Source organism: Acomys minous (genome assembly GCF_964271855.1).
Source record: "Acomys minous genome assembly, chromosome: 4".
Classification (NCBI taxonomy): Eukaryota; Metazoa; Chordata; class Mammalia; order Rodentia; family Muridae; genus Acomys; species Acomys minous.
The window spans coordinates 24,112,905-24,139,668 of record NC_140486.1 but is presented as its reverse complement, the minus strand read 5'-3'; the positions used below and the strand labels follow the sequence as shown (position 1 = coordinate 24,139,668).

General features: G+C 40.2%; 1 protein-coding gene across 2 annotated transcripts in view; it reads left to right on the top strand.

The window, feature by feature from the left end:
• Window positions 1–26,764, top strand: part of WDR7 (WD repeat domain 7) — a 277,823-nt gene that overhangs the window by 177,963 nt on the left and 73,096 nt on the right. For both annotated transcript variants that reach the window (XM_084779255.1, XM_084779254.1), the window contains one exon: window positions 23,472–23,658. In XM_084779255.1, coding sequence (XP_084635381.1) covers window positions 23,472–23,658 — 187 coding nt within the window. The remainder of the gene's footprint in view (window positions 1–23,471; window positions 23,659–26,764) is intronic.

Below are 26,764 nucleotides of genomic sequence, written 5' to 3'. Positions count from 1 at the left end.
AATTCAGAGTTCATTGGGACAGCCTGGTACAAGGAGGGTTTCAGGGTAGACCTCTTCAGGCACCTCTTGAGAACACCAACAGTCCTCATGCAGCATGACAATCATGAGCAGTTTCTAAGTGGACCTCACAGACACACAAAAGCTACACGTCGTGACTTTGGCTTAGGTATCTTGGTAAATTTTCAATGTCATTGGAAATTCCATCATATCTCCCATAGATTACTTCTCTTGGGCAAGATACTTTGGAGAATGCTTTTAGCATCTGAACATATTATTACATCTCCATTTTGCAACTCTTCTGGATGACTATAAAAGCGATCCCTAGCACACTGTGTTTAAGAAATTACTTTGAGATAGTCTGACGTTGGATCCTGGAAATTGTTGAAGGGAGGGAGATAAGAAGTTAAGGTGTACGCTTCTTCCCCAGAGACATAGGCTTCATCAGTTATCTGCACAGGGAAATCAATAGAATTTCATAGGAGAAAGTAGTGAAATACTACTAGATGTTACAGTGATGCTTTGTCATATTTTCATTAATTCTTTGAGTATTTCCTACAATGTATTTTGGTCAAATTTACTTTCTTCTCCAAACTCCTCCAAGACCCAACCCTACCTCCCTTTAATAATAACTTTGAGTTCTCTTTTTAAAAATAACATCTTGTTCAATTTGTGTTTCCATAACCACTCTTGAGTGTGGGGCCTGCTGTGGAGTGTGGTTGATCTACTAGGTATCACACCAGTATAAAAACAAAAACAAAAACAAAAACAAAAACAAAAACAAAAACGGACCCTCCCTCTTCCTGCAGTCATCAAATGCCAGTAGCTCCTTGGCTATTTGGTGGAATTTCATGCCTACTTTTCCTCCTTCATACTGTGATTTTTAAAAAAAATCTGGCTTGAGCATGCACAGGTCATGTGCATGCTAACACGATCACTGAGATCATGTGAGTGACTGCCCTTTTATGTCCTAAAGGGCAGTTTTCTTGATCTTATCCAAAACCTCTGGCTCTTACATTTTTTCCACTCCGTCCTTGGTGCATATCTTTCTGAGTTTTGGAGGACAGGATATATGTATCAAACTTAGTGCTGAACACTTCATACTCTCCTATTCTTCATGCGTTGCCCCATTTGGCAAGGGCAGAGTATCTCTATGTTAACTGTTATCTACCACAAGGAAAATCTTTTCTCTTGAGGGTTGAGAGAGGCACTGATATGTGGGTACAACAATATGACATTTGGAGTCATTTTTTAAATATCTCCACTTAGCAGAATAATTAGAGTAGATTCTCCCTTCGGGATTATGACGTATCTAATCAAAAGCTGTTTGGCTTCGTTGACAATACCAGGTGTGGGTTCCATCTCATGAAGTGGGCATTATATCCAATGTGAAAATGGTTGGTTACTCTGGTAACACTTGTTCCACTTCTGTACCAGTGGGCATACCTTATAAAGCCAGTCATTGCTATAGCTGTCCGGGTTCAGAGCTGGGTGAGGGTGATGATTATTTTTCTTCTCCAGTACTGTGTGTGGCACCTTCCAGCTCTGAAAACTAGCCAGTAGAGATGAAGCTTCCAGTTCAGTTTCTACTTGATTTCTCTATATTTTATTACTCAAGTATCTGATGCCTTCATCAATAGGGTCTTATTGTCAAGTTCTGCAGGGTAACCAAGAGCAATGACTATAGCCTGTAATGTTTGAGGCTCTATGGGACTCTACTGGTCAAAAAGAGCTAACCCATTCCTTGACCTGGAGTTAAAAGAGTCTCTAATGGACTCAGAAAATGTGTGTGCAAAAGGTCATCTGCTCCTTTGTCTATCTAAGACTGAGGAAGAATAAATAATAAGGGTTAGGGATAGACCCTCTACCACAACTAGGATTAGACTTCCTCAAGGACAGCCCAGATTGTGAACGATCAAGAAAGTGGCCAGAGAGCCCAAGTTGAAGTGCTATACTGTGGTCCTTGAGCCTGAAGAACTTGGAGCTGGTTCAGACACTCATGAAAAGTAGGAACAGGTACAGTTTTTGATGAATAGCACAGGGTGGTGTGAGCTGCTATAGGAGCCACCTGCTAGCTCACAAAGCTTGAGTGAGCTACGCAACTACCTGGGAGGGAAGTAGCTTTCTCTTTGTAGGATGATTGCAGGGGCTTTATGTCAGTGCCTGTCTTTTCTATAGAGAAGTGCAGTTGATTGGAGTGAGAGGCTGTATAGTGTCAAGTGGTCCAGGAGGAATAATTTACTGTTACAATTCTAATTATGAATACAAAACTGAGGACTTGCTGATTTCTACAATTTCCCTTTTTTTTTTTTTTATTCCTTATAATGTTAATGATAGTCTCCATAGAAGTGATTTTTAAATTAAGGGTTTATGTTATTATCTATATTTCAGAGACCAACAAAAAAATGTTTCTTGGCACTGTAGAGATGGCTCAATGTGTGAAGTGCCTGCCATATAAGTATGAGGACGTGGGCTTAGCTCCGCAGAACCCATGTAAAAACCAAGTGTGGGACTTTGTGTTTGTATTCCCAGCACTGAGGGGGATGAGGCTAGCCAATCCCATGGTGGAGCTTGCTGGCCAAAGAGTCTGGTCTAATAGATGAGCTCCGGGTGTAGTAAAAGACCTTGTCTCAGAAAGTAAAGCAGAGAGTGATTACAGAAGACCCTTACATTGATCTCTGTCCTCCCCACACATATACCACCTATTGCATTTACATAATGACACATACAAAAAAAAAGAGGTTTCTGGTTTAAAATGGTTGAGGGGGGAAGGGCAGGGGAGATGGTTCCGTGGATAAAGGTGCTTGCCCTTCAAGCCTGGTTAGAGTCCATAACTCATGTAAGACTGGAATAGGACAACCAGCACCCGAGAGTTGTTCTCTGATCTCTGTCCCCAGGCTGTGGCACATCTGCTTGTACACACACACACACACACACACACACACACACACACACACACACACACACACCACAGTAAACAAATAAACACAGTTCATTATATTCTGTACAAGAGTGATATGTTTCTGCACAAATACAGTTTCGTAGCTACTGAAAGAAGTAGATTTAAATGGAGAAGAGCCAGGCCAGTGACTAAACCAACTGTGTTCCCTGTTTTGCATTTACTGATGAATGAGTGATGGTGAATAACTGTTGCTCCCCAGTGTGCATCTCAATGGCCTCATAAAGCCTGACCCCTTCCCTACTACTGCAGGAGAATGTTAGTGATAAGGAATAATTAATGATTTGTTAACAAGATTAAATCTTTGATTAGAATGTACAATAGATATACAAATTCTATATTTAACTTTTATTTGCCTTTTAATTGCCATGGCCTGCTATAAGGTACTTTATCAGGCTGGAGAAACAGTCCCTCTAATCTCCTTTCCTCAGTCCCAGTGGACAAGACGATGTATTTTCTCCCAGATAGAAAAGGCAGTACAGTTCCATTATATGTTGTAAAATGTTGCAGTGCCATCCATTTTAGCTGTGGTTGTCAGTTCACTGGGACAGCATTCTGGGAGTAAGGAACGAATAAAAACGGCAAGCAGAGGGACTGACTTTTGTTTTTGTGCTAAAGAGGGAATATTATTGGCAGGTGGAGAATTCTTTGGACTCTTAAGCACTGAAAAAGAGTTTCTGGCCAAGAGAAGGTAATGCATTAAACCCAAACCCATTTAAAATTCTGCTTTGTCTGGCTGACCATCATATTATGAGAACAGTCTGCTCCCGAGGTCTCCTCTGCCAGTTCTGTGACCTTCCCTCTGCCTCATGCAGCCATTGGCTTGATTGGAGCAGGCTGCTGTGCTTCTGGGAAGAGCAGAGTTCTGGGCAGTAGCACAAGTCTTCAAATATTGATGTGGTCGCTCCCCAAGTACAGCTGCATTATATACTTTTATGCAGAAAAGTCATTTCAACTCCTTTCCTCACCAGAAGTCATAATGCTGAAGCTACAGATTACCCAGGAAGATGATTTGGGTAACCACTGAGTTTGCTTTTTGGATACTTATATAGCACATAAACACATACATATGCACATAATATATACGCTCAAGAGATGTAATAATTTTAATGCTAAACAAAGAAAAGCAACTATTTCCTATTTTGTATCTACCTTACATCTGTCATCTAAGTTCATACATGTGGAAGAGCCATGTAGTTATTCTGTTTGTCAAACATAGCCTAGAGCTAGAAGATGTAGCATGTATGAACTCGTACTGTATGCAGTTGCCAGCTTGAAGTCAAAGATGGTGAAATGGTGGCAGTTTATAGGATCCAACCTAACAATGTAGTATCAGCTGTGCAGTGATTTGGGAATGTACCAAATCATTAAAGCAAGTTACACATAAGCCTGAGCCCAGATTAACATCCATGCAGCAGACAAACAGAACCAGCTCTCAGAATGGTACAAGCTCATGAGTTATTTGTGCCTCAGTTTGTTCCTCAGTGGCATGAATTTGACCATGGTATTAACAGAACATATTTTGCTCAGCAGATTATTCAGTGTAAATCAAGGGTCTTATGGGTAATATAATAATTGTAGACTAATTCTCCAAATTTTCTTATGTGGTTGCCCTCCTGGCATGGCGTATAGCAGTTTTTCTTCAAAACTCTGTTCTTTTCCTGACTTAAAATCAGCAAGATCAATGTCTTACCTATTTATTAATGCCTTAGGCAGGGGATGAATGCTTGCAGTGTAAACGTAAAGGACAAATTTAAACCTTGCTTAAAATGATAACAGAAAGTATCTCATCTGCCATGAAAATTGTGCAGCTTTTATTGGTCTGTCTTATATCCTGTTCATTTTTAAAGATTTTGAGTTGTGTGTATCTACCTATGTCTATTTCTGTGTGAGTTATACCATGTCTGCTGGAGTTACAGGTGGCTGTAAGCTACCTGATGTGGATGCTGGGAACCAAACTGTAGTCCCCTAGAAAAGCAACAAGCACTTTTAGTCACTGTGTGATCTTCCTGGCCCCTATCCTATTTATTTTCAAGAAAGTAATTCATTGTGGTCTTTGAGTTCTTTTAATGAAATTGTAATTAGTTTGATATATACATACATATATATATATATACTAATTCTCAGTTCCTAATACAGTATGTATTTCAAAGTCTCAACATCTAGAGTAGCTGTTTTAGCACCTAAGTTTAATTACTTCTAAACTTGATAACAAGTGACTTTTGGGGATAGTGATGTTTTCCATAGCCTTTGCTTTTAAAAGACAGTATCGATTAAGAATTTCATACATTAAAAAAAAAAAAAAAGAATTTCATACATGCATACAATGTGTTTTCAGACTACTTCCTGTTGTTACCTTTCCAGTTTCCTCCCTATTGCCCTACACTGTGTCCTCCCAATTTCATGAGTTCTCTCCCAGGCCCCCCACTGGAGTCTACTTGGTGTTGTGCGTGGGTGTGAGGCCATCTGCTGGAGCTTGAGCAGTCTCTCAGGGACCCTGTCCCTTAGGAGCATGGACTGTCCCTCTCCCAGCAGCCATTAGCTGCCCTTAGCTCCTCAGCAAGGATGAGATTTTTTTTTCCACATTCCTTAAAAAAATATTGGAACATTACTAGGTGTTTTTTTTTTTTTCTTTCCATTCATGTCCCATGGAAAGTGCAAATCAGCTGTCATTTTTACTTTCCCCACCTGGACACGAGAGTTAGGTATGTGGCTCTTTCCTGACAGAAGGGAAGTAGCTAAGGAGTTTGGCTCTTACTGAAAGGACTTTTTCACTATATGGTCTTGTACTGGAACCCTCTGTCTTACTTAAAAACTGCTCCCTTATTATCTTTTTTTTTTTAAGCTTCTTTTCTCAAAAGTGCCAGAATCTTTGTGGATGAATTGTGCAACAATAGAACATTGTAAAGTTTTCAGTGTTTTATAGAACAATGAAAGGACAGAAAAATTAAGGAAATTGAATAAATATTAAATGAGTACAAAATACATGGAACTATTAAAATATTATAATGAGAAAGCACACACATGATATTGTAAGTCTATTTACTGCCTCGGCAGTACTATGTGGAAGGCAGATTTGGTGACGGAAATCTTTTTTGTTGTTGTTGTTGTTTTGTTTTGTTTTTCGAGACAGAGTTTCTCTGTGTATCCTTGACTGTCCTGGACTCACTTTGTAGACCAGGCTGGCCTCAAACTCATGGTGATCCGCCTGCCTCTGCCTCCTGTGTGCTGGGATTAAAGGCGTGCGCCATCACCGGCCAGCAGTGAAGCAAATCTTAATGCCAAAGGAAGCTTAGACTTTGAAGTATATTTTATCTCCAACAGTGGTGGAATTTCTGCATTGTATTAATTTCTTTATATAGTAGGGAAGCTTTAGAAAGTAATGGTCTTTATTTTATCTAGTTTTTTTGTTATTGTTATATTATTATTATTATTATTATTATTATTATTATTATTATTATTATTTGGTGAAGCTAGAGAGTATCTGATAGTGCTGCCCTGGTAGCTGACAAGTCAAAATGAGTTTTGTTTGTTTGTGTGTTTGTTTAGCAGCAATAAAACCTACTTGAGTTTTATTCATACTTATTGTAAAGAAATATGTCTCTGTTATATAAAATCATACAGGTGCTAATAAAATGTAATCTGATATGGAAATGCCTCCATGAACAATGACTCACAATTTCAAAGCAATTTATAAAACTGAATGAGCTCTATAAGGTATACTAAAATTTGCTTTAAGAACATAGCTACCACTCCAATGAAGTCAAGCAGAAACATCAAATCTACTTTGATCCTAAGTTCAAAATGGCACTAAGCTTTCTGAGACCATATACACTTCAATGCCATTTTTTAATAATTTAAGGAATTACTTTGTTACTTTGGAAGTTGGCCAGTAAGAGAAGTAAGCATTAATCTGTGTTTTTATATGAATATGCCTTGGTGTAATCAAGTGGTAAGAATAGGAAATTCTGTAAGCTTTTAAATATCTAAAAATATTTTTTATTTGTACATGTGTGTGAAAAAGAGATAGACAGCAATACAGTGTAGAAATATATGTGTGGCATCAGGTCCTGAAGGTGGAGCTACAGGTAGTTGTCACTCATCCAATAAGGATGCTGGGAACTGAACTCCTGAACTCTGATCCTCTACCAGAACAAAAAATGCTGAGCCATCTCTCCCATCCCAGAAGTCCTTTATTATATGTTCTAGCCAATAAATGAAGGTGAGATGGTAAAGTGCAGTTATGTTATTCTGCTAGTGAATTCACAGACCTGGCTACAGTTCCTAACCCCACTTTAAGACAGTCAGACAGAGTCCTACATGTCTGCCAAAAGTGCACCATTCTTCAAGTGGAATCTACTCAGCCACTCTGTAGGATATAGAAATCAGAGATCTGGAAGACTGTTGGAGGCATGTCCTCATCGGAGCCAGACTCAGGAAACTCCATGGTGTGAAGGAATTGATGGCGGGAGAAGATAAGCAAACTACAGATTTAAAAATGTAAGAGACATTGATTTGCCTTATAATTAGAAGAGACCATGAAAATAGTAGTGAAGAAAAGAAAGAGAGAGAGAGAGAGAGAGAGAGAGAGAGAGAGAGAGAGAGAGAGAGAGAGAGAGTCAGACTAGATGGGGGAAGATAAGTAGAGGGGGAATGGAAAAAATGGACACAATTGTAACTCTGACAGAACTGGACAATTTAAAGAATTGATTGTTGTTCCAGACGTGATAATAGTTTTGTGGTTTGTTTTTCTTTTAAATGTCTTTAAGACAGCCATGATGAAATATTTATAAGTGGGATTCATTGCAAAGTAACTCAAGGTGCTAAAGAGAAAGAAGCCAAGAGTAGATCATTTTTAATCCATGTGGATTTATTGCTTATAGTTTTGGAAAAAGGACATCCACCATCAAAGTGGCAGAAGGCTTGGTGTATTGTGAGGACTTGTACCTCATAGATGGCATTTTCTAGTCTATGTTATCGTGTGGCAGGAGGGATGAACATAGTTTCTGAGGTTATTTTAGTAAAGGGCACCAATTTCTAATCACCTCCCAAAGGTTACACCTCTTTTTTATTAATTATTTTATTTTTGTACATATACATTTATATTATTACACATATAAACAATAGATTACCTATGGCAAGAAAAGCTGTGACACAGTCAAGAATTTAATAAGTGTTACATTCTTAGTGTTTTGGCTATATGTATTTGACAGCCTTGAAGAAGACCTCTTTCCTATCTTAGTGCATCTAAATTTCTGAATGTAAATCAATGTCAATCACATATTGTTATTATCAACTTACAACACCTATCTAGACCCAAGGCCATCTTAACTCCTAAACAACTAAGCTTCATTGCAAAACTAAGCTACCTGGTCTTCAGCTCCCTCAGAAACTTGAGAAGGAGTAAATTTGATTATTTGAGTATGCCAGGAGTGCAGGTTAGTAGCTTTCCAAATTTAAAAAAAAAAATGACATAGACAGTTTTCTACCTGAATAGTCACCCAAAACTCTCTATAACACTGGGGCATCTTCTTCAGCCTTCTGGCCCAATATATCTGACATATAATGTGAGGCAGGAACTATTGAGGACTTACTTACCCTGTCTTGGCAGAGTTTGTCTGTTGACTCTGCCTACATCCAAGCTTGCCCCCTTGTAGGTAGAATTCTGTCTGTGGTAGAAATGAGGAGCTTTTGTCCAGTGGCTAGTTTGCCACATTTGAAGCCATCTCCATAAGGAGGTTCTTTGATGCTCATCATCTTCTTAGAGGTAGGCTGCGTATTGTTAGGAGTTAACCTGTCTCATTGTCAATGAATCTTTAAAGTAATAAAAACGGTTACACCTCTTAACACTTTCACTTTGGATTTCTGCATAGGAATGCTGGGGGGCAGAGACTTTCAGACCATAGCATCTACACAGGTGGACAGTGTGCTGTGTGAAGAATCTATGCAGGTGAACAGTGTTATGTGCAGCATCTATGCAGGTGGACAGTGTGCTATTTGTGTGGTATCTACACAATAGACAGTGTGCTATGTGCAGGGTTTTTGGTCCTTTTAGTAACCATGGAATCTCCTTGTGGGGTATGCTTGGTTTTGTTTTGTTTTTTCCTGCCTCTGTAATACAGTTTTATGCATGTGCACTTGACTGGTATAGTTAGATTCTTTCCATGAAATCGGGTGCATGCTGAGCTCCTTTACTGTCTCAGAGCAGAATTGATCTCACTTTCACATTTGATTCACCCTCTACAGATTTTGAAAGGAAGAAAAATGGTATTGCCAGCACAGTTTAACTAGGCCAGAGTTAATAAGGGGCAAGCTGGAAGGCAGTTGAGATTTTTGCTGCCTTTTCCTGCCTTGTTTGGATGTGCTAATGCAGTTGGGATTAGGTGAACACCAGCATCCTGGAGGGGTTGACGCCTCCATTCTCCTTGTGGGTATGTGGAGATGAGTGTTCTGACTTAAACTAGCATATCACTGTGCAGTTGTCAGGAGAGGACAGCGTGGCATGCTTCATTTGACATTTCAATCATAAAGCCCCTTTGCAGATAGCATCCGAAATTGTAGGATATAACGTAGATAACTTTTTTTTTTGTCTAAACAGTGTACCTAATTTGGATAGAATGTAGCAATTCAAGTCAGGAAACTTCTTTCATCTAGCTGTACCAATAACATGCCATTAATGGTTTCTGGAAACATTTTTTAAATCACCCTAAAAAAATGAAGCTAGTATTATATTCCTCAAGAACTATTTCCTGAGTAAATAGTACATGTCAGCACACAGCAGCTGCCTGCTGCCTGCCAGTCAGGGAGCAAATACACTTCCTTTTGTGCATGGCTCCTTCCTTTCTTCCATTTTCTTGTTGTTTACTGAAATGTTTTTGAGTGTTTTTAAAGGATTCCTGTGCAATCAGTTTTCCGCTTTTAAAAAAATATCCATTTTGTTATTTAAGTATAATTTACAATTAAATATGTGTAGGCTTGAAGAAAATAAAAATAGTTTAAATAATTAAAAGAAGGTGGTGGAAGGAGAGGAGAATGGTGTGTAAAGAGCCTTTCCTCTGTTTACAGGGCATCCATTACCTTACTGAATACTGCAACCATCCCAAGGCACAAGTCTCATCCAAATATCGCATCTTACTAGATGCTCAGCGTGGGTACCTTAGAGCTCTCTATAGGTACCCGTAGTATTTTAACCAGTAGAGAGACAACAGTAGGCTTTCCCTTTCACTGAAAGCAGATGGAGGAGCAAGGTGTGGGGTGAGAGAAAATGCCAGAATTGTCTGAAGGATGTTGTGATCATGGAAGTATGTCCCCCCCTAATTTTGACACCCTCACCCTGACATTTTAAAGTATGGTTTGGTGCTGTCTATTTCTCAAGTATGTAAGAATAGGAAAAATGATGAAGCATATTGTTCTGCTGTGTCTATTCCTAGACACACAAAAAAATGATTAGATGGTAGCAAATTAAATCCATACATGGGTATAAAGCCTTAACAATATTTTGGTGATCTTATTTTTCATTTCTGATCCTAGAGGATTTGAACTCTTTTTCTTTCTTTGTTTCTTTGCTCCTTTCTTTGTCTCTTCCTTTCTCTCCTTTCTTTTTGTTTTTTGTTTTGTTTTGTTTATAACAAGCAAGTGCTATATATAGCCTGTTTCAGGTTTTACTTAAATGTCAATGACAGTAAAATAACAGAAAAATAAATTTCTTAGTTTGGTTTATATTATTACTTCTTTCATGTCTATTAAAAATGAAGATTAGGTTGTAGCCCTTTTTGGTTACACTGAAGAATTAACTGATGAAATTAGTCTGTATATAGCTGTTTTGCAAATTGAGTGAAAAAGAGCTATATTTGAGAGAAAGTTGGTTTTTAACATTAAAATTATACATTAGCCAATACAGTATGAACCATCTAATTGTTTCCTGTCCCTTCCAAAATTACTCAGCCTGAAAAGATAGCACATATTGATTTACTGTATAGTAAATGTTCAGTGTCTCTGTTCCTCTGAGAAACACACGTACTCACGTGCGCGCGCGCGCGCGCGCGCGCACACACACACACACACACACACACACACACTTACATACACTGTAGGGAACTGCACATCAAACAACACAAAATAAGGATGCAATATCTTTATCCTCTATAAAAGGAAATGGCATTAAATACACAAGATGAGCTGCAATGGTAGTCTGAACTTCACATGTAAAGTCCCTGTTTGCTTATATGATCAAAATTAAAACAATTTCCAAAGGCAAAATCCCTGAGAATGTATTATCAGCCTATTTATATATGCACATGTATCTGCTCAGTCACCTTGTACATGTGACAAGCCATGGCAAACTGTTGCATGTGCTCTATAATACTTTTAGAAAGTCATATAAATATTATGCAGATTCCAATTGTTTCTTCCCCATGTTTTTGCTTTATTTCAGGAGAGAGAATAGGGTTTTATTCATATTACATGCTCTGGATTTCCAACTATATAAATCTTTGTTATCCTACCTATGATTTTTCTATAAGCCTCTGATTTCACTCAGCACAGACTGAGCTACTAGTTTTAATTGTCCTGAAGTTAACTCAGTAAAGTTAGCGAAGGTTCCAGCAGGGGTGTATTAGAGGGCCAGCCATAGGCAGTCTCTGTGAGCAGCAGCCTGCAGAAGCAAGGTACACTGTGAACATTTCTTCTCCTGCTAAATGAGTGTGAATTGTCATCAAGGATTATTAGTCTGTATTGTTCGTTGCTTTGAGTGTTTGTGAGATCAACACAGGTTTTCCTTTGTTATGACTTCTGTTACTTGATGCATTGCCTTTTATTAGAAGACAGAGAAACCTGAATATTTTTAAATGTGTTGTACCTTCTCTATTTGGACATTAATGTCCATGCCTAGATTTGTCTGGAGCTCCTGTAAACATGCCAGCACCTTTGCATCCTAGAGCTGTGAAGGTAGACGGAGCTGAGCAGGGAGGCTGGTGTCTACTGGAGCGTTCCCATTAACGCAGCCACCACTTCTGGCTTAGATAATGGACTCAAAGGTTAAGAGCGGAGAATTTCAACAGCTCCAATCAGCAGGGCCTTCCCAGGGCTAATTACCTCTTTACTGCGCTGACTCTAATGTGACATGTTTATTGCTTTAACTAACAACTCATTAGCTTAGTTGATGTTTTTGTCAATATTAATTCGTTCATTTAAGCCAAGTCAAAGCTTAAACAAAGATGTCCAGACTGAGAAACGGGCAGCCAAGTGACTTTTGTTTGCCCATCTTCCACAACCTCTTATTCACATTCAGTAAAATAAATGTGTAAAGAGGGAGTGTTTGAAGTGCATGTATTGAGAAAGTCGAATTTGTCCCTTTCCCAGCACCTAGAAAATTCTGAATGACCTTCTATGCTGATTGTAGTCTGCATGCTGCAGCCTTCTTGGTCTTTAACAAACAATGTGGAAACAGCCTTGGTGATCTTCTACTATATATCTGTGAAAGGTTAACATGCAGCAGTTCTTTGTTCCAGCTCTTGCTTTACTGTTATTAGAAAAGACTACAAGTAATTTTTCATAAGATTTTATTCTTCACTATGCCATCATGGGATTGCTTTAAGATTTATCTTGTAATGATAGTGTAACTTCCTTAATTATTTTAAATGAATTATTTAAAAGAAGATACATTTTTTATTTTATTTTATTAATTTATTCAGATTACAACTAAATTGTTATCCCATCACTTATATCCTCCCATTCCTCCCTTCCTCCCTGTTCCCCTCCCCTAGGTCTAAGACTGAGGGGGACCTCCTCCCCCACTATATGGTCATAGGCTACCAAGTCTCATCTTGGCAGCCTGCTTATTCTTTCTTTGAGTGCCATCAGGCCTCCTTACCAAGGGGAGGTGGTCAAATATGGGGCACCAGAGTCCATGTCAGAGTCAGTCTCCGCTCTCCACATAACTGTGAAGAATGTCCTATCTATGGGGTAGATCAGAGTAGGGGTTCCATGTTTACTACTTGTATTGTCCTTGGTTAGTGCAATAGTTTGAGCAGACCTGCCTGGGCCCCAATCCACCCGTCAAGATGTTCTTCTTGTAGGTTTCTACGACCTTCTGGGTCCTTCTATTTCCCATCTCCTATATTTGTTTTACCTAAAGTCCCAGGAGGATGTCCTCACATCTATCCCAATCTCCTGGTAAGTAAAGACTTTCATGGGACATGCATTTTGGGCTAGTGTCCAATTATAAGTGAGTATATACTATGTGAGTCTTTCTGCTTCTGGGTTAACTCACTCAGTATGATCATTTCTAGTTCCATCCATTTGTCCACAAATTTTGGGATTTCCTTGTTTTTAATAGCTGAGTAGTATTCCATGGTGTAAATGTACCACAGTTTCTTTATCCATTCTTCAACTGAGGGACATTTCGGCTATTTTGCCTACATATGTTTGGGCTCCTTGTGTGTGCCCATTGCTTGTAGAGGTCAGAGGAGGGTTTAGGACCCCTGGATTTGCCTGGAACTGGAGTTTGGGTGTCCATGAGCCACCATGTAGATGCTGGGAATCGAACCTGGGTTCTCTATAAAAATTACAAATACTCTTAGCCACTGAGCCATCACTCTAGTTTCATTTACCTTTAAAGAATAGTTAGAGTCGTCATGCATTATAGCTGTGTTCTTTGAACTAACTATGTTCTTTGAACAGAGTAGTAACTTCAGAACCTGGGATTTAATTGCAAGTCCCCTCCACCTGAAGTTTAATGGCACCGGGATGACAAGAAAGAGCTAAAGTGCCGTCCTGTGGCAATCAGATGTGGGTAAAGTGGGAATAGCAGGGGATTGCATCTAGCAAAGGCCATCCTCTGCATTAAAGGCCAGAGCTTGCCTCTGACGGTCCTGAAAGATGCTCAAGCCTAGAGGAGGCTGATGAAGATGTGCATAGAACACAAGACCAAAGCACTTAAGTCTCATCCATCATTCTCTACCAGTAGGAGGTTACATAGACACCAAATTATCAGTAATCGTGGGAATTATTGTCATAGGAAATAAAAATATTTTCATTTGGGTAGCTGTATACATTCCATACTAAAAATCCTGACCATATTCATCTCTGTAGCTTTCTCAGCTACCATCTTTTGTGCTGCTTCCTCAGGATCTTTTACCTTTTACTCTACTGAAACCTTAGTACCCTCACCACACGTGACATGATGTGTTCGAATCCCCAGAGTCTATCTAAAAGCCAGACCTGGTGGCACGCATCTGTACCCTCAGCAGTGGTGTATAGAGATGGAAGGCAGAGACAGAAATTTCCCTGGAACCTTGTGGCAAGTTGGCCTGCCATATGCAGCTGCAAACAGTCAGAGACTCTGTGGACATCAGTGTGGAAAGGGAAGGCCTACTACTTTGGCCTCCACATGTGTGCCATGGCACATACATAAACAGTGTATACATATACGGGGGGGGGGGGGGAGAAAGACATAGAGGAAATGTCCAAAACTAGACTGGATTTCTGTCCTCTACTTAAAACAAGCAGGCCTCCCTGCTCATACTTGTTTTAATAAATATAACCGCCATTCATATAAGCTGTCTGTGCCAGAATGCTTAGACTCCTATACCCTTTCTCTTTCTGTCATGAAAATAGCCAATCCCTAAATGAAACATTAAGACAACTTTTTTTTCTTTCCTTTTTTTTTGGGGGGGGGGTTGGTGTGGGGAGATTTCGAGACATGGTTTCTCTGTGTAGCCATGGCTATCCTGGAACTCACTCTGTAGAACAGGCTTGCCTTGAACTCACAGCGATCCTCCTGAGTGCTGGGGTTAAAGGTGTGCGCCACTAGGCCCAGCAAGACAACTTTTTAAAATCTAGAACTCATGCGGTTCTTGCTGGTGCATTTCCTTTTGCTGAACTTTTAGAAGCTACCTCCTGCTAGCCTTCCTGTGTAGTCTGTGCACAGCACCAGCTGTTCTCCACTGTGAAGAGACAAGGCCACTCTTCTCACCCCAGCCTTCCCCAGTTCCTCATGACACTTTGGATACACCCCACATTTAAAGTGCATTTTGTGACTGCTACGACTGTGCCCGCATGTCCTGCTGCTCCCTCTCCTTGTCCATTCAGTCTCACTGGTTGTCACTGTCCCAGGTATCCTGTGCAGGCACGTTCCTCAGACCTTTTGTGCTTCTCCCACGGCAGCCACATGCTCCTCTAATTCTGCTCTGGCCTCTGAGTCACCGTCTGTCCTCTGTCTCTGTCAATCCCAGTCTCCTGGGCTTTATTTTCTTCCCAGCCCTTAGCAGTAGTTAAGGTATCTGTTGGCTCACCTGGCTCTTACAGAAGTGTCATCTAAGCCTAGAATTTGGGGGCCTGCATTTAAATAGTACCTAGTTCACTGATGGCCGTCAGTAAAGACTGTGTATGAAAAGATAATGTAGCTACCGAATGCATGGGCCAGCACTTAATCGACAGGGCCCCCTCCTGTCCCTCCCTCCTGCGCTCTCACTGATCAGCCTTTCGGTAGCCCTTCACCTGCTGAGAAGAAAATAAAGAAGTATCTGGATTGGTCAATATTCAGTAGATTAGAGATTTTTAACAGGTCTCTGATTTTGTAAACATGTTTGTATTCTTTTACTTCTTCATTGCTGACCCACAGCTGTCCAGCCATTGGCACTTTCTGCTTCTCTTAGGCAGAAGGCCATGTGCACTGAGCAATACCCCTGTTTTGTAGGATGTCCAGACCATCCCAAAGTTTTGTTGTTGTCCAAAATGGGCTGCACCAAAAGCCAAATGAGACTGACTTCCCTTGTATGGTTCAGCTTTTATTTGTTAATTTGGCGTTCAGTAAAACAAAGAAAAAGATTGTACTTTGTATCATAGAGAACTGGGACTTTATACTCTTCATTGTTAGAAAGGAAACAGGTAATTATTTTAAATTAGGACTATTTTGGTTAAACTAATGCAAGACTAATGAGTTTTAAAATATACTTGCTAGTTCTCCAACTTAACAGAATCCTTTTATGACTCTTATTGAAAAGAAATGATGGTGTATTTTTTATGCTGTACAGGAAGTAAAAAATTGGCCTGAGGGCTGTTTGTTTGTTGTTTGCTTTTTTTGTTTGTTTTTGAGACAAAGACTCATTATGTAGGCCTGGACTGGAATTCACAGAACTCCTGCCTCTGCTTCCCAAGTCTTACAGTTAAAGGCGTGTGCCACCAGCATCTAGTTATAAAGGTGTTTCTTAAGTATTCTATACTTATAAGTAACGTATACTATCATCATCTTTAATCAAATAAAGTACCTGTGTAAAACACAGGAATGGAATTCTCCTGGCACTCTGCCACCCCTGTTCTCTGATGGCCATAGCAACTGAGAAGGGATTCATTCACTAGGTTACACTTTGAAATAAGTGGCCAATCATTATTTATTCATTTTGCACTCATTGTAATGGCATAAATCATAATAAATTCATTTGGTTTAAAGTGTATATAATATGCTTTCCCTCGGGCATTTTCCTGTAATTGAGCTATTAATTAAGGTATTTTAAAATATGCCCCTTTCCCTTCTCTGCTATTCTGATCCAAACATAGCTGGTGGCTGCTTCTTTGTCAGTGACCCTAACCAAATAAGGTGTTATAAGTGGGACCATTGCCCTGTAGGAGTGAGCAGAACCTCGACCATGTATGTGGCTATGACCATTGCTGTGCATGGTCTCTGAGGGTGTGTGGAAAATTCTCTGAACACTGTGGTATTTTAAACCAGTAATAAAATGTCGTTTTGTTTTCCTTTGTTAAAGTCTGGTTTGATGCTGACTTCTTTTTTAATATCTAATTCTTATTTTCTTTCTAGCTAATACTTTCCCACCAACATTGGTTGTCATAAAACCCAAGCTTCTTCCCTAAAACCTGGAGTTGCTCTGAACTTGATGCCTCCTCCCTCTGAACTTGGTGCTTCCTCCCCTTACACTGTCTTCCCTTTGTCTGCAGCTTGTAGTTAGCCAGTGCAGCTGTCACAGTGTGACAGGTGCTGATTGCCAGAGGGCTATGACAGTGAGTTCTAGACACAGCTTAGGTAACCACGGGAGTCCTCTGAGGTCTCCAGGTTTCAAAAAAGAAAGGATGATAAATCTTAGACAAAAATTCTAACTAAGGGACTCTAAAAATCACAAATGAAAGCTAGGCAAAATGTCACCAGTTTCATACATTTATAAGGATCTTTTCTTGTTTCATGACATTCTACACAAAATGGGTTTTTAAAAAAAAGTACTGTACAGTTTAAATTTATGTCTTGATAGAATCTGATAAATTGGCTGTGGAAAATAAATGTATAGAGAAAGTACAGTGTTGTGCTATCATGTATAGTGGGCAGGTAGCTGTGTGGGGTGTTTGTGTTCTGTGTGAACCAAACAAGCCTACTTTTCTCCATGCCTGTTGTATTTATGATGTGCTGTGAGGAACTGAAGGTCTCTCTGAGATTCAGTCAGTGGGAAAAAGAGAAATAGTAGTGTATAGATGTTATTTTTTAAATGATGAAAATAGTACATTATGTCCATATAAGTGTATAACTATAGTTCTTTTCAGCTAATGAAGTATTTTCATGTAATATTAAGTATGTATATCATTCTTTTATAAATTCAGTCTTTGCTTTGTAATAAATACATATTTCAGAATATAAATTCATTAAGTATTTCCTGTAATATTATAGCACAAATGCATTCATGTGCCTGTGTGCTATGATTTCTTTACTTATTTTTGAAAGCTATCATAACTGGCCAGATACTACAAAAATATTTAGGACTGTTTTGTTGTTTGGGTTTTGGTTTTTCTTGCCAGTTTATGATTGAATAGTATTCCTCGTGCCAAAGCAGCGAATGGACCATAATACAATACTGACCCGGCTTAGAGGGGCTTTACTTTGCTGTCTTTGTCTCAGCCTTTTTCTCAGTTTTCGTGTTTACTGTTAGAGCAAGGGATAAATATTTTTCTTGCACCATTGCTCTTTTATAACACTTTTTAAACCATTAAGATTAAAGTTGATATCCATCAAAAAATGAAGTAAAATAGCACTAAACTATTAGCTATTGATATTACTGTTGTTTGCATGTTGGCAGAATTTTCTCACCAGCCAGAGGCTCAGAGTTCATTGTGATTTATCCAGTCCTGGGCTCTTTATGTTCCGCTTTTATTTTGTTTCTGTGGGTTCTGCATCTGTCTGCACTTGGTAGTGTGGTGATGGTGACAAGTTGCATGCTTGTCTGACTCCAAAACTGCTACCATCTATACCACTAATCTATCTAACAGGTAAGGAAAACTAACAATTCCATCATTTGACCTTGATTGTGGCTCCAGATTGCAAAAAATTAATGCAGAATTTCAGTCTAAGGTGAGTTGAGGTAGAACTCCATAGTGTGTGCAGTCCGGAGCCAGTGGCCAGGAGTGGGGCTTAGTGTCTGTGAGTCATAGATGGAGCATTCCCTATAGTTCCTCATGACATCAAATCTCTCTTAAGTGTCTGTGTTTTACAATGTTTTAAATAATATAAGCCAGTAACATTTCTAGAATTATAATATTTGAGGAAATTTAGAAGTGTTTCAAGTTTTATTGTTTTATACAAAAATGCTGTTGTACACATAATTCTATTTAAGATTTTTATATTCCATCACAAGTGTAAGAAGATAATTTTGCCAAGAAAATAGTAGTCTTATTACCTTAAGTAAGCATTCTTTGCAGTTTACTAACTTTTCTTTTAGACAAATATGTCATTGTTTGTATTTTTCTCATTTTACCATAGAGCACAGGCACTGGGCCATGGGCTAGGCCAGGCCTGTGGATGACTCTTGGAAACTAGGATTGGTTGGCTATTCTGCACACACACGGCATAAAGTGTTTGCCAAAGCTACACTGTTTATGAAGCAGTGTGCTAAGCCTGTGCCAAGGAAGCAAGAACTCTTTTACAATTTTACGTGACAAGGGAACATTTAAATGTTTACAAGATTGAAAAAGAAAGGAATAAATAAAGTTACCCTTAAAGAGAGAACAAACGTCTAGACTGGAGATGTAGCTCAGCCTTTAAGGCGGTGGTTCTCAACCTTCCTAATGCTGTGACCCGTTAATACAGTTATGTGTGGTTGTGACCCCCAACCTTAAAATCATTTTGTTGCTGCTTTGTAACTACTTTTACTACTGTTATGAATCATAATGTACATATCTGATATTCAGAATTGCTGATATCGAACCCCAAAGGGGTCACGACCCAGATTGAGGACTGATGCGTTAAGACAATGTACTACTCCTGCAGAGGGCCTGAGTGTGAATTCCAGCTCTACATGGGAGGACTTACAACCTCCGTCATCTCCAGTTCCCAAGGGAGCCAGTGGCCTGTTCTGACTTGTAGCAGACCACACCTACACATGTAACAATGCTAGCACTCAGGAAGGCAGAGCCTGGCAGGTCTCTGTAAATTCAAAGACCAGCCTGATCGACAAACTGAGTGCAGGACAGCCAAGGCTACAGAGAAACCCTGTCTCAAAAAACAAAAAACAAAAAATCTAAAAAGAAGCTAGAACACATGCCAGAAGGTAGTATGCTGTTCATTAAATACTTGACTGTAACCACTGTATAACATGGGGCTAGCAGTGTGGGGCTCATTGGCAGACTGTGTTTGCATGAGTGAAGCCCATTGTCAGTCCCTAGCCCCATGAGGCGGCTGTGGTAAAGGGAGGGAGCAAGAGAAGAATTTCATTCTAATATAACCGGAGTATCCTATACCACTTTCAGTTTGGGTAAACAAAGCCATGCAAAGCTCTATGTAATTCTCAGATCTTGCTAGGCTTTTCTTCGTGTGGAATATTTTCTTCCATTTTCCTCCGCCTCATCAGCTAATCCCTACTAACAGTTCCTTGAAGCATTGGTACCGTTATTTTTGGCTAATAAAGTCCTCAAGCATCGTCACTGACCAACATGTCTTAAAACTGAAATGGTTAATTCTGCAAAGCTTCATAGCACCTGTGATTTGCATGTGTTGTTTTGAATAGTTGTCTGGGACAGATGTGGAATTTTGGCATTTGTATGTCTTTATAATTCCAAAACAGCTCATCAAAAAGAAGTAAAAATTTCTTATTAAAATATTTGAAAATCTGTGTGTGAAGATGACTATCACCCTCTCTTCTCCTTTGATACCTTCCACATGGGTTCCCAGATCTGTGAAATTTGCCCTTTTCTTTGTTTTCTGAGACTATGGACCAGAGTCTTCAGAGACTTTCTGGTTTCCCCTCCCTGCTATTCCATCAAGGTCACATGGTCACCTCTTCTAGGCTGCCCTTCCCACTGCACCTGGACAATGATGGGAAATACCAAGAGTTGAGCCTCTTACTGATTCTTTTTACCCTCAGGAAGAAAATGAGCTGTGAGGAAGCTGTTCTAGCATCCCCAGATTGAGAGCAGCCAGGTTCCACACACACACCACCTGTCACTTAGTGCTCATCTGGCAGCCTGTGGTGAGAGATGACCACTGAAATGCTGTAAAACATTGTATCTAGGAAACTCCTTCCCCCTTTGCTGAGACTGGAAGCCATTCCTGCTGGTGCTTTAGGAATTGTGCCGAGAACAGCAGGCTGGCTTGCTCTGCAGCTTCTACAATTTCCTGAAAACAAGCTGCAAGGTGACAAGTTTCTAGCCAGTTTGTACCAGCATTCTAATTCACTGCAGTAGGGAGATTCACTAGAAATGTGCATGTGGTCCAGGCAGAGCTGAATCCACGATGGGTACGGAGCGTGCGCTGTGCTGAGGAGTCAGAAGATGCCAAGAGTTACGAAAAACACGGTTCCTCCCGGTTAACAGAGGGCAAGAGAAGCACACAGATAGTTCCTATGGCGATGAGTCCTGTGGCCAGAATGCAGAGCACAGTGGGTTACTTTAAAAAAAGAAAAGAAAAGAAAAGGGAAAGCCAGACGTGGTGGCGCATGCCTTTAATCCCAGCACTCAGGAGGCAGAGGCAGGCAGATTGGATTGCTTTGGGTTCAAGGCCAGCCTGGTCTACAAAGGGAGTCTAGGACAGCCAAGCCTACACAGAGAAACCCTGTCTCAAAAAACAAACAAAAGGAATGTGTTCATTCTTTGTTCCAAAAGTAAAGCATAAAGGTTTATTAGTTCATTGACCTAGTCATACATGGGTAAATTTCTAAATCTCATAGGAAGTACTTTTGGGGTGGATGGTATTTTTTTTCTTTCAGAGACGTTCTGAGTATATTTTGTAGTTTTGTGCATGGATAGTGAACCCTCAGTCATGGCTGCTTTGTCATTTTGACACAGGATTGGAGACCATGTCTGTGTATATAGTGTTCTGGGGGAAGCTGTGGCATCCAGCAGATACGTTAAAACAAAAACACAAACAAGCTTTGCTTCGCTTTCCTTTAGCGAGCTGTTGGTTTTGTTGTGGCACTTGCACATGTATTTTGCTCATCCTTCCACCCCATTCCTCTCTCTGGCCTGCTGACTCCCCTCTGCTGCCCTTCCTTCCCTCCCCCGCTGTTTCTTGTGTGGGGGTGTGGGGTGTGGGTGGAGGCGTGCCATGCCACAGCACACGCAGTGTCAGAAGACAGCTTGCGCAGTCGGTTAAGATCCACCCGGGCTGCCAGGTTTTGCAGCAGGAGCTTCCGTCCCTTCTGCTTTTCAGCCATGTATGTCCTCTTGCCCTCCCCTCCCAAAGACATCTCTTCCCTGCTGTCATGGTTCCTCTTCTAGTTCTGTGAGCTACACCCACACCCCTAGAAACGTGTATAAACATCAAAACCTAAGATCTGCATGTGAGAGAAAACGTGACATTTGTTTTTCTGAATTTGAGTTACTTCACTTACGCTTTCCAGTTCCACCCATTTCCCTGCAAGTGTCATAATTTCATTTTTCTTTGTAACTGAATACGATTCTATTGTATGTCTGCACCACATTTTGTTTACTCATTTGCTCCAACAGAATTCTAAAGGGCTCTGCTGCTAAGAAGCACAGAGCCACCAGTACACGGAACTCATCTACAGACTGTGACCTACACGGCTTTTCCTTTTCACCTCTATCTCAAGCCACTCTGCTTCATAGTTGACTGTTTAAGATTGATTCATACACCATGTTCTTTTTAGAAAACGGATGAGTGACATAGCTCAGCAGGGAAAGGCACTTGCTACCGAGCCTGGTCACATTGAGTTTGATTCCCAGTAGTCTCATAGTAGAAGGAGAGAACCATCTTCCAGGAGTTGTCTCTGTCCGTCTGCACACACAGTAGATACAGAAGGAAGGAAGGAGGCAAGCAGGTAGGCAGGCGGGCAGGCAATTGTAAACAGCAAAGCAGAGGCTGATTGAACATGTTCTTCAGGAGCCCTGCCCGCCATGTTTGGAGCACTTACTAGCGTAGTTGGCTGGGTAGTGCATTTTGTTGCGTAAGTACAACCCACATTTATACCTTTCATCAGAGAAAGATGCTGCTGTTGCTTCTTCAAGGACAAGCGTATTGAGGCCCAGTGAGTAGCTGAAGTCCCAGGCTTTAAAAGTTAGGAAAGCATAGTTAACCCTCTGTGTGTATCTCTTTCTCAGCATGGGGTATGTTCTGTGATCTAGGGACTGACTCCTGACTTCCCCTCCAGAGAACAAACAAAAGCCTCTCTTCAAAATGAGTTTTCTTAGCCTCAGGTGGTGGTGCATGCCTGTAATTACAGCCCCTGGGAAGCCAGCCTGGTCTACATAGTGAGTTCAAGACAGACAGGCAGGGCCAGACAGAGACTCTGTCTCAAAAAACGAAACAAAACAAAACCAACCTAGATAGATAGATAGATAGATAGATAGATAGATAGATAGATAGATAGATAGATAGAATTTCTAAAATGTAAAGTGGTTTTCTTTATGAATGTCAGAATGTGTTTTGAAATGAATGGGCCTAATACCTGCCAACCATGGGTGAGCAAACTGTCACTAGGCCCAACCTTCAGCATTAAAGGAAACATGCACATTCAAAGCAAGATTGCTTGATCAGATTTAGAGTTTGTATTATGCTGTCTTTACACTTGTATAATAAACATGTTTGAAGAATGTTACTATAATTGTACCAGAATGAGGAAAGAAATGTCTCAGCCCTCAGCTCTGACATGGTGCCTCCTCTAGCCCTTCTGCTGACGTTGCCTCTAAAGACAAGTCCTGCCGATGGAGGTGTTTGCCTGCAACCCGTGTCAGATACTATGGAAAGGTTGAAAATGTTACATTCCTACATTACAGTATTTGAACCATCTTTAATTTGCGATGCTGAGTTGAAAGGAGCATTGTATGGGAGGTAGGCTACTCACAGTTTAATGTAGAAGTATATACTTTTATATACTGTGATGTAATTAAGCACTAAAGAATATACTATAAAATACTGTAGCCTAACTTCTGAAAATATGGAGCTAAATAAAGTATAAGTTCAAATCTTTGATTTTGTTGTTCAAACCTTTTTCGGGGAAAAAGTTGAAGTATCCTTATATTTTCAAAGTACTTAATATTCTATTTTTACTTTATTTTATTTTTTTAGGCAAGGCTCTGACATTTCTTCTGCTACAGCCACCAAGTCCCAAACTTCCTCCTCATAGCACCATCCGGAGAACTGCCATTGACCTGATTGGGCGAGGGTTCACTGTGTGGGAACCGTACATGGACGTGTCTGCTGTCTTGATGGGCCTTCTGGAGCTGTGTGCAGATGCTGAGAAGCAACTCTCCAAGTACGTGTGCATCCCAGTGGGTTAGTATGTTCTGGTTGGAGAGCTTGGTTGTCCTTTAGAAGCTCTGTGTATTTAATCAGCAGTAAATCCACTGGACACGATGAGCATGCAGATAGCCCTGTCTCAGGAGGCCAAGGCAAGAGGATTGCTGCGAGTTCAAAGCTAAACAGGGCTATACAGTGGTACCCTGTCTCAAAAATAAAAAACAATATAAAACTCAATAGAAAATTGAGATGTAGCCTTGAGACAATGAATTATCTATGACATAATTTTCAAATTATGTGTATTATACCTTAAGGCATGACTGATAAATAATTATATAAGCATGCTGTTCATAAGGAAAAGGATATATGTACTTGGTAACTAGATCAGAAGTGTTTCACTAATGGAAGATGGAACCAGACAATTTGGAGAAGTGCTCTTCTACATTCAGAGTAATATTTAAATTAATTTTATTGGAGTTTCTTTTGCATATAGTCAGTGCAGATTGTAGATGGGATGGGAGGATGGTTCAGCAGGAAGGTAGTTGCCACTCCCAAGCCTGATGATCTAAGTTCAATCACTGGGCTCCACATGGTGGAAGAAAAGAACCAACTCCTACAAATTGTCCTCTGACCTCCACTGATGCACTTAGGCGCACATGCGCGTGTATACACACACACACACACACACACACACACACACACACACACACACGATAAATAAGATGCATTAAATTTTTAATAGACTATAATCATCATTATGAAAATAATAATAGGGGAAATGTATAGAAAAAGGTTGCTAACCTGAAATTAGTGGGAACACAGTTGTAGTTGAACTGGCTAGGAGTTGTAGTGGCAAACATGGGCATTGCTGCCATCTTAGAAGCCAGTCTCCTGATTCCGGGAAAACGTGCCTCTTTTGAGTGTATCATACAAGTGACATTCAATTGGTGACTATTGCCACAGGTAAACTGACAGTGTCCCGCCACCACAGCCACCTACTTCCCATTAATGCCAACCCCGAGTAGACCCTCGACCACTAAGCTGTTTTTCACTATTCCTGGCTGCTTGCGTTAGGAAACGCTAATCTGCATCTTTTCTTCAATGTGCCTGTCCTGGATAGTTCACAGAAACAAACCTTGCATCTGTGATCTCTTATGTTAACGTCTTTCACTTACCCTTCACACAGAGTCCGTCCATACTGTGGCATGCTTCACTGTTTTATTATGTACTTTCTCTGACTTCCATCCCACCTATGGTTAGGCCATGTCTTATTTAACTGTTGATAGACACATAGCTATTTTTCACCTTTTGACCTTCTGAGCAGAGCTGATGTAAACGTGCATGTGTAAGTGTTTGTGTGAGAACTTGTTTTTATCTCCAAAGTGGAATTACTGGGACTTACGAAAATCACATGTTTAAGTTTCCCAGGAGCTGCCAGAAAGTTTTTCATGGTGACTGGATTGCATTCCCATCAGCTCTGTACATGCAAGATTTCCATTCTTCTGTTGACTTTTAAAAATGTCTCATCCTGGTGAATATAAAGTAGTCGAAATTCCTTCACTGTCCCACAATGCCTCTCTCTGTGAAAATGAATGACATGCCAGTGTTGTCATTGTTGACCTTTTAAAAAACTAAAGTGATCTGCTCCTTTCTTCATGGCTGCTTTTCCTTATGCCACAGTCCCCTCCAGTTACGGCATCTTGGGGGCCTGCTGTGCTAAGTGCATGAAGTGGAAAGCAGAGAGGCAACCGAAGGCAGAATGCAGGGCTGTGGCTGTTACTGTGGCTGTAGATTTGCTCTCCATTCCCAGGTCTCCCAGGTTCCCTGGAAGGAGGAGAGTATTCAGTGCAAACCTCCACAGCTGCTCTCCTCTCTTACCTTTTGTCAGACCTCCATGTTTTATAATCTCACCTGTTAGTCTCTCTAGCTACATGGTTGGAATGAAGGTGTCTGTCTAAAAAGGTTGATGCTAATGAGCTTTTGTTCACAAGAGCATAGAGGAGTGGTTAGCATATCCTAAGTATTTTAATGTGTTTCTCAGTCACTATGATAAAACACTGTCTAAAACCAACATAGGGCAGAAAGGGGTCATTTTCCAGGTCACAGTCCATCACTGAGAAAAGCCAAGGTGAGACCTTGACGCCACAGTGGACTGGGTCCATCCACATCCGTTAGCAAGCAAGATGCTGCCCCAGACATGCCACAGGCCGGTCTACTAGAGGCAGTTCTTCAGTTGAGATATCTTTTTGCCAGGTGACTCAAGTTTGTCAAGCTGAAGACAAAAACTAACCAGGACATAAAGAGCCTGGCGATGTGACTGTGCCATGTAAGTGGAGATGTCGTTGTGATGTTCCCAGGGCTCAACAGATTATAATAGATTAATGGCAAGAATAGTTTCTGATAATGAAGGGGACAGATAGTTCTGGGCGACTGTTACAATTAGGAGGGACTGTCAACCCATACATTTGCACCAATAGTAAAATAGTACTGTTAGGCTTTGTGCAAATCTCCAGGGTGTATTTTTTACCTTTAGCATCCTGCTGGCTCAGAGTTATATACCCACAGGGTCCACACAGCATGGATATCTGGTCCTGAAGCTCCTTTGGTTTATCTGGAGGAACATTCAATATTTTAATTATCCAAAAGCGTAATTTGTTTTTGAATCTAACCAAACCCAATTACACAAGTTTATATACTCTGTTTTGTTATCTAGAAGGAATGATAGCTTTCATTTTAGTTTTAGCATTTACAATTTGATTTTTTAAAAAGTTTATATCAAGCGTATATCTACAAAGTAAACATGTATATATGCTTTATCCACAGACAGTAGGTCAAGAGGCATAAATCCTGTAGTTTCCAGTAGGTAATTTAAATCTTGCTATTACATCCTTTCTGTCACAAAGATTAGTATGACTTTCTCTACACAGCTCTGAATAAATGAATGTATCAGCATGTGGCCTAGAGGAGTCCAATGTAGTTTTCATCATGATAAATTGCATAATAAGCAAGAAAATGTTTGCTTATTAATCTCTAACAAGATTTAGATTGAAAATGGCCTGTTATATCCATGGCACATTGGCATAGGCTACAGAATACTGAGGGGGAAGTAGAGCAGCAGTGTA